General features: G+C 61.2%; 1 protein-coding gene across 1 annotated transcript; it reads left to right on the forward strand.

Annotated features, from left to right (window-relative positions):
- The first annotated feature begins 241 nt into the window (after positions 1 to 241).
- Positions 242 to 7,117, forward strand: S1PR2 (sphingosine-1-phosphate receptor 2). Its single transcript, XM_058728101.1, has 2 exons — positions 242 to 368; positions 5,134 to 7,117. Exon 2 carries the CDS (start codon positions 5,176 to 5,178, stop codon positions 6,232 to 6,234), a length of 1,059 nt encoding a protein of 352 aa, XP_058584084.1. The 5' UTR covers positions 242 to 368; positions 5,134 to 5,175; the 3' UTR covers positions 6,235 to 7,117.
- The last annotated feature ends 1,166 nt before the right edge of the window (positions 7,118 to 8,283 follow it).

Raw genomic sequence — 8,283 nt, forward strand, 5'->3', positions numbered from 1 at the left:
ACATCACGGAGTCGTGTGACGTCATACGCCGGCAGGTTCTCACGAGTGGGGGCTGGGAGGGGCAGGGCGAGAGGTGGGGGAGGCGAACAAAGAGACCCCGCGCGCCTCCCCCGCCGTCCCCAGCGCGCGCCCGGGCCCGACCGATCACATCTGGAATTCATTTAGCCGCCGCCGGAAAGGGGAGGAGAGGAGGGCGGGGCGAGCGGGGGGCCGAGGCGGTGTCTCTCCCGCCCCCCTCCGTCCCAGGTCCCCAGCCCCGGGACGCAGCCCCAGCCCGGCAGGCAGCCCCAGCCCCTGCCGATGCCGTCCCGGGGACGCAGACGCCCAAGCCCCTCCGGCCAGAGCAGGGACCCGGCCTGCCCAGCCAGGTGAGTGCGGGGCGAGGGGAAAGCAGAAAAGACGGGGCCCGGGGCCCGGGAGTCGCAGGGTCGGAGCTGGGAGGGGGGGGGGGGGCAGGCGAGGGGTTGGGGGCGCACCCGGGCGCGCACGCGCCGCCCGTGCTCCTGCTGCACGGAGGGAGTGGTCACTGTGAACCTTCTCCACGACTCCGGGCCGCCCCTACAGCCTCCGCCGCGAACCCCCAGACTGAGCTCCCCGCCTTCCTCAGCGGCAGGAAGTTGGCGCCGAACAGAAGGCGGGATCCGAGCGCTTTCGGCCGGACGCTGGGAGGCAGAACCGAGGGGTTCGGGGAGTGCGTATGGGGGGAGGGGGGAGGGCCCTCCTCCTGGCTGACTCCGGCTGGGCGAGAGCGAAAGGTGCAACGCGCCGGCGAGCCTCCAAGCCGAGGGGCGGAGTCCCCAGGGAGGGCAGTCTGCCCCACCGCCTGCAGGTCGGCCTCGGTGCCTCAGTTTCCCCGAGTAGTCCGTCTTCTTCAGTCCCCCCGCGGGGGCGTGGCTTTGTTCTGGAAGGAATGGGAACGTGACTGCGTGGCTCCGGCGCCTCATCTTTCTCCTGGGGCCCAGGGACGGGGCGACGGTGCGAGCGCGCGTGGCGCGGACCCCGCGTGGTCCCGGGCCCAGCAGATTGTCGGAACCTCGCCCCCTCCTCCGGCACGAGTTGACTCACCCGGGGATTTCCATACCCTCCCCGACTCTGCCCTAGGCAGAGACAACAGGCGCCACGCGCTGAGCCCACGGTCCCCCCGCGTTGGCGCGACGGCGGTTCGGTAGTTGCCGTGTGGCTGCAGCTGGGGTCACCCCTCCTCCCCGCGCCTAAGCCCTCCGGGAATACCGAGACGAAGCTCCTTGGGGAGTGGGGGGGGGGGGGGGGAGAGGCGTTCCCCACCCCCACGGGAGATGTAGGGATTCCTCGCGTGTGGCTGTCGCGGGAGAGGAGGCGCGGCCCCGGCGGGAGCGAGTGTAGATACCGCGCATTCCACCGCCAGATAAGGAGGCCAGACTGCAGCCCGAGGGCGGGGGCGGGTCCTGTCGCTGTCTCCACGGAGACGCGCTGGGTTTCGCCTAGTCTGGGGGCTGCCAGCGACCTGAGGCGTCTCCAGCCTTTGCCGTTGTTTGAGACTCAGCTGAGTTTAGGTGCCTCTACCCTCAGGGGCCCACGGGGCTTTGTTCATTTGTTCATCCATCCATCCATCCATCCTTCTGTATGGCACGTTTCCTGAGCACCTTCTGGATGCCAAGCATCATGCCACAGAGGCTGAAAACGGACTTGGTCGCTGGCCTCCAGCACTCGTGCTCTACCGTGCAAGCCAGACAGAAAACAAGAGATACAATAATAATATCCGAAAATGGCAAGTTGTATGAAGGTAAAGCAAGATGCTGCAATAGAAAGGCCCTGGGGAAAGTGGTTATAGTAGACTGACGGTCTGAGCCGACCCCCGCCCCCCCCCCGCCCCCCCCCGCCCCCCCCCCCGCCAGTGACCTTGAAACTGAAACCTGAAAGAGGAGACAGTCATTCAAGGATTTGCGGGGATGGCACCCAGGAGGCCACTGTGGTTGGAGTTGGGTGGCCCTGCGGGAGAGTGGGAGGAGGCTAGATGGACAGGGGCCAGGCCATTTTGGGCAATGGGGAGCCATAGAAGAATATGGAAGTTGGAGTGACACCCAACTTTGTAAATTAGATAGCTCCCCCTGGCTGCTGCATGGAGAATGGCAGTGTAGGGTGGGCCTGACTGCAGAAGGGAAACCAAAAGAAAAGGTGGGGGCTCTGCCCCAGGGCAAGTGGCATGGGATCAGTGAGTGACAGTAGAACTGTAAGCTGCCTCCGTGGAACTTGGAGGAGGGACTCCTGGAAGCCTCTGAGGCTTCCTCTCTGTCTTTCCTCTTTTCTAATCTCCCCCTGAACAGTCTTGGTCTGTCTTCCCTTCCCTCCAAACTCTGTCACTTGTCCCTCTCATTCCATTTCAGGCCTGGCCATTCCCAGGTTCTGAGCCCAGCGATCCCCTACTGAGCCTCTGGGAGGAAGTTAGGGCTGCCTTGGAGAAGGTGAGCAGGAGACAGGCCCTGTATTTAGCCAGCCGGGTCTGGGAGCCAGACACAGGGAGGGGAAACAGCCAAGGCCTGTATCTGCCTAGGGCTGACTCTCCTGTCAACCTCCAGGCTCTGCTTCCTCTTTCTGGAAAGCATGGACCTGCTTTAAGCTCTGTCTTCAGCAAAGTCCTAGTGGGGAAGATGAGAAGAGGAAGGCAGTGTGAGCCTCAGTTTTCCCTTCTCTGACTAGAGGAGCTACCCCTCCTTCTGAGGATGCCCTGATAGTCTCCTGGGGCTGCAGACAGTGAGTGTGCAGACTGCCAATCTTCCCCCCAGGGAAGAAGACAGACTTTTTGGTCAGTCTCTGGGATGTGAGGAGTGAACCCAATTCTCAATTCTCCAGGAAGCATCCATAAATCTTCCTCTTGGCTGCCAGAGAGGGTTGGTGGCCCCATGTGTGGGAGGGGTGGACGGGGTGGCCATGGGACACACCCTGGGCTTCTTGCCCACCCGCAAGGGTGTTTCCCAGGCCTGCAACGGGCCCTTGATTCTCAATCACGAACCCTAGGAGGGGCCCAGTAGGCCAGGGCAGCCTGGGGGCGTCTGGTTGTCGTGACCCTGCGGTCAGGCCGCGGTTCACACGCTCCCCAGAGACGCGTCCACAGCCTTAACTCTGTCCTCTGAAAGAAGCCGTTGGCCAGTGAAGGACTGCTCACTGGCGCTTCCCTTTGGGCGCCCCCAACTGGGCCAATCAAATGCCGAGGACGGGAAGCTCTGGCCAATTGGCGAATCGCTCAATGCCCTGGGATTGAAAACAAGCCAATCAGGGCGCCGGCTGTTTCTGCCCCGAAGGTCGGTCCAGTAAGGCCGAGGCCAGGGCCAAGTTAGCTCCCGGCCGGCTGCAGCCTGCATCGGGGCGCCCAGGGCCCGGTCCGTCAGGGGAACAAGGGGCCTCTGTGTGGCGATCTGGGCGGGGCGGCAGTCTCCGGGGATGCGCACAAGCCCTTCTCTGTTTCCAAACTAGGACGGATGCCCCTTTACCCAGGGGGAGCAGCTGCCTCTGTCAGGCCCGGGGCCAGGACGCCTCCTCCGAGGACTGAGATGGCTGAGTGACCCCGGAAGCCCCCCATAGTTCCCAGGCTCACTAGGAACCGGCCTAACCAGCCTTGTTCTGGAACGGTACTCCTGGAGCGCACGTGGTCCTTGCCCGGCATGTTTCCAGGGACCCAGGGCGGGCTCTTCCTGCGCCCTCCGCCATCAGCTAAAGGCTGGAGCTTCTTCCTGGCTCCCCTCCTTAAAGACAGACACAGCACCAGCTCCTCAGAGACACCCCCGCCCCCCCCCCCCCCCCCCCCCCCCCCCCCCCCCCGCCAGCAAGCTGGGAGGAGGCCATGATGTTGGCTTCTCATCCTCTGCCCACGCTTCTTCCCGCCCCCTCCCCCCATGGATCAGTTTTCTTTGAGAAGGGGGTGACTCAGGCTTTCATGGAAATAAATGCCGGTCCCCCCCTTCCCCTGAGCCCCCTCCCCGCAGGGCTGCACGCCCCCTCCTCGGCTCACATGACTTGAGCGTTGCAGCAGCTGCCTGGTCCTCCCAGCCAGGACCTCCCAGACTGGTCTCCTGTGGCTCCCCCATCCCATCACCCCCTCCCAGCCTTTCCCACACCGGATGTGACTGGGGAGTGAGGACTCCACCCTGTTTGTTCCAGGGGCCTCACATCTGGATTTCATCCTGGCTGGGGATGGGGGTGTGTGCCAGTGCCCTGCTTACCCCGCTGGGACCCTCTGCAGGGCAGGGCTAGATGGTGCTGATGAGAACAGGATGTTGGGAGTCTGGCCTGTAGCTCAGTCTCCATCCCCTCCTAAAAGATTGGATGGAGGGCACCTAAGGGAGCTAATATATTAGCTAATATTTATTGAGTGCTTGCTATGTGCTAGGGGTGCTTCGTGTACCATTCGACAGGATTTTCCCATTACCCCTATGAAGTGGGCTTTCTTCTCTCCATTGCACAGATGAGGACGTTGGGGCTGAGAGGCCGGGCATTCGGTGACTTGCCCAAGGTCCCACAGCAGGTCGGGTGGAGTGCGGTTCAACCCTGGATTGCCTCCAAGGTCTTTGTCCTTGAAGTTGCCATGACCTCTGAGATGCTTAAACCTCAGGCCGCCCTGGTGTCTCCCCAAGACCTTATCTTGGGAGCACCCATGGCCTCAAGGCTCAGACCCAGCCTGAAATCCAGGGCAGTGGGTGGTAATGAGCAGGGGACGGTGCTATTAGCGAGCATCTTGCTGACCCAGGTTGGCAGGCAGCATGAAGCCCCAGGCTCTAGTGTATTCTGGAAAGGAGACAAGCCCTCCCAGCCCTGCCCAAGGCTCACTTTCTGGGTGGGTGAGCGTGGGTTCTGGAAGTTCACTTTGTATTTGGGGGACTTTCTGCTCTTTCTGGAAGACAGTGCAGCCTAGAAGTTATAGAGGCTTTGGAGTGGGTCTCCGGCTCTGCCACTTGGAGACTTACTAGCTTTGAGACTTACGGGAAGTGAATTGACCTCTCTGGGTTTCCCACTGGTAAAGCAGGGACGATGGTAATCCTGACTTCATACGGCCACTCGGTGAGAAGTGAGGAAGCTGGGACTCACACCGCGTCCACCTGGAGTCAGAGCCCAGGGAGCGGCCACAACACTGACCTGTCTGTTGGTCTTTTCCCTCTGCAGCTCTGACAGCCCCATGGCCCTGGCTGGCCACTGAGCCCCACCATGGGCAGCCTGTACTCAGAGTACCTAAGCCCCAGCAAGGTCCTGGAACACTATAATTACACCAAGGAGACGCTGGACACTCAGGAGACAACCTCCCGCTGGGTGGCGTTGGCCATCATCGTCCTCATCTGCTTCACCATCGTGGTGGAGAACCTGATGGTGCTCATTGCTGTCGCTCGCAACAGCAAGTTCCACTCGGCCATGTACCTGTTCCTGGGCAACCTAGCCGCCTCGGACCTGCTGACAGGTGTGGCCTTTGTAGCCAATACCTTGCTCTCAGGCCCCGTCACGCTGGGGCTGACCCCTTTGGAGTGGTTTGCCCGAGAGGGCTCCGCCTTCATCACGCTTTCCGCCTCCGTCTTCAGCCTCCTGGCCATCGCCATCGAGCGGCACGTGGCCATCGCCAAGGTCAAGCTCTACGGCAGCGACAAGAGCTGCCGCATGCTGCTGCTCATCGTGGCCTCGTGGCTCATCTCGCTTGTTCTCGGAGGCTTGCCCATCCTGGGCTGGAACTGCCTGGGCCATCTCGAGGCCTGTTCCACCGTGCTGCCGCTTTATACCAAGCACTATGTGCTCTGCGTGGTGACCATCTTCTCCGTCATCTTACTGGCCATCGTCGCTCTGTACGTCCGCATCTACTGCGTGGTCCGTTCCAGCCACGTCGACGTGACCGGCCCACAGACGCTGGCCCTGCTCAAGACGGTCACCATCGTGCTGGGTGTCTTCATCGTCTGCTGGCTGCCTGCCTTTAGCATCCTGCTCCTGGACTATGCCTGTCCCGTCCGGTCCTGCCCCGTCCTCTACAAGGCCCACTACTTCTTTGCCTTTGCCACCCTGAACTCGCTGCTCAACCCCGTCATCTACACGTGGCGCAGCCGGGACCTGCGGCGGGAGGTACTGCGGCCGCTGCAGTGCTGCCGGCGGGCGGCGGGCGTTCAAGGGCGGCGGGGCGGGACCCCGGGCCATCGCCTCCTGCCTCTCCGCAGCTCCAGCTCGCTAGAGAGGGGCACACACATGCCCACGTCGCCCACGTTTCTGGAGGGCAACACGATGGTCTGAGGGGCAAAGTGGGCCACGAGGCCATGGCAGAGGGCTCCGTGGAGAGACACCGGGTGACCTTGGACAGAGACGTGGAGTTGCCAGGCAAGATGCCCCCGCTCCACAGACCTGGGTGGTATTGAAAATACTTCACGCCAGGGCTGGCCGGCTGAGACACCAGCCAGTCGGATGGCAGAGCTGCAGGGTCAGAGGCTAGTGCAGTAACTGGTGTGGCCTCTTCAGAACTGGATCGTGGGGAGGACTGGGGGACCTGGAAGGGGCCTGGGTGAGAGCAGGCAAGCACTCAGGGGGAGCTCAGGGCAGGAGCCACTTATAACCCCTTACAAGGGATTTCAACATTTCACGACCATCTGACCCTCTGCCCTGTACAGGGCTCCCCTCTCCGAACCTAGCCCCCTTGTCACCTCCTGGCAACCTTAGGCCACTTCCCCCAGAATCATTGCCCCCAGGGGCCGGAGGCCTCCTCCTTGACCATCCTGGGTGGCCCCGGCTGACAGTTGCAAAGCCCAAATCCACAGCTTCCCCAAATGTCACCAGCTGCCACTTTGGCCTCTTCTTCTTTTTTCCTCTCTCTCTCCATGACATGCTGGGAAACCATGGGGTGGAGAGGGGGTGCTGGATGCCGTTCTCAGACCTCATCGGCCAATTGCACTATTTGGGGCACAGAGGAATCACCAAGGGCTGGAAAAACTGGTCTGGGGGAGCTGAGGAGGGCTTTGGGCTTCCTGGTGGGAAAGGGTGGAACTTGAGAAAGTTCTAGGGGAACTGTTTGCACAGGATGCCCCCCCCCCAAAAAAAAAAAAAAAAAAAAAAACAACAACCACCCAGAGCTACTCCCACCTCCAGCCCAGCGGAGGTACTGGATCTCCTGGGGCGGGGCAACCTTGAACCCACTGTGCCTCCTGGGCAACCTTGAACCCACTGTGCCTCCTTTCGAGTTGTCTCGTACGGAGGAGCACGGGGGTGGGCATGCCGAGGACATTTGTGGGATGCTCTCCCCTCACCTGCCCCAGAAGGACTTTACTAAATTCCATGGATAGATGGAAGGGACATTGCGGTACAAATGTATATTTATGTGTGTCTGTGTGCGTGTGTGGTATCTGTGACCCGCTCTCCCCACCATGTTCCCCCCGAATGGATGCTATTGTCGTCTCGTGTCTGTTTTGAAGCTGCCAAAGAGGGATCTGGCCCTGCCCAGACCCCTTTGTAATTAATGGCTCATCTCCCCACTTGAGAGCTGGGGTACAGCTCTCCTCGGGGAAGGAAACCTGACGCCTCAAAGTGATTTCTCGTGAATGCAAAGGCTGGGGAGGGGGTCTCGGGGGGCAAGGAGCCAGTTGGGGGCTTGTCTCCCCTCGTACAGCTCCCCAGATGCCCCCCATGCCTGAGATCCAGGCCCAGGCCAATAAACGGTTCAATCTCTCATTCTGGTGGTGGTTGTCTTTTTAGGGCTAAGGCGGCACCCCACTAGCACCCCGTGGCTGGAGGGGGGATGGGATGGGGGGGGGTGGCTGCCATCCAGGCCACTCCTACTTTGCCGGCTTTCCTATTCTGTGCCCCAACCCCTAACCCCACCCAAGCCAGGATTACAGTGGCTTCCGGTAAATGCTGACCTTTCCCTAAGGCATCTGTCTGGCCCCTCCCAGTGGTTAATTAGACTCCAGGCCTTCTTGCTTCCCTTTAAAGATAGCCTGGCGTGTTTAGGGAGGTCCCCTACTTCATCCCAAGTACATGTTCCTCCCTGAGGGATGGTCTTGGGGGACACGGGCCCAGATAACCTTCCAGGCCTCAGTATTCCCCAAAGGAACGGGTAACTTTTCATCAAGCACTTTCCAAGACGTGAATCCTCAGGAGGTGGGAGTTACTAGGCACGATCGTGGCGATGTGGGTTCAGAGAAGGTACGTGACCTGCTCAGGGTCACACAGCTAGTTAGGGCAGTGCCTGTCTGGATATGATCCTCCCAGCTCCACCACTGGGCCACAGAGAGTATCCTCGACCCCCTCTTTGCCACCGAGGGAGTGGGGAGTGCAGGCTGCCAGCCGCACCCA

The sequence above is a fragment of the Neofelis nebulosa genome, chromosome 4 (genome assembly GCF_028018385.1).
Source record: "Neofelis nebulosa isolate mNeoNeb1 chromosome 4, mNeoNeb1.pri, whole genome shotgun sequence".
In the NCBI taxonomy this organism is placed as follows: domain Eukaryota; kingdom Metazoa; phylum Chordata; class Mammalia; order Carnivora; family Felidae; genus Neofelis; species Neofelis nebulosa.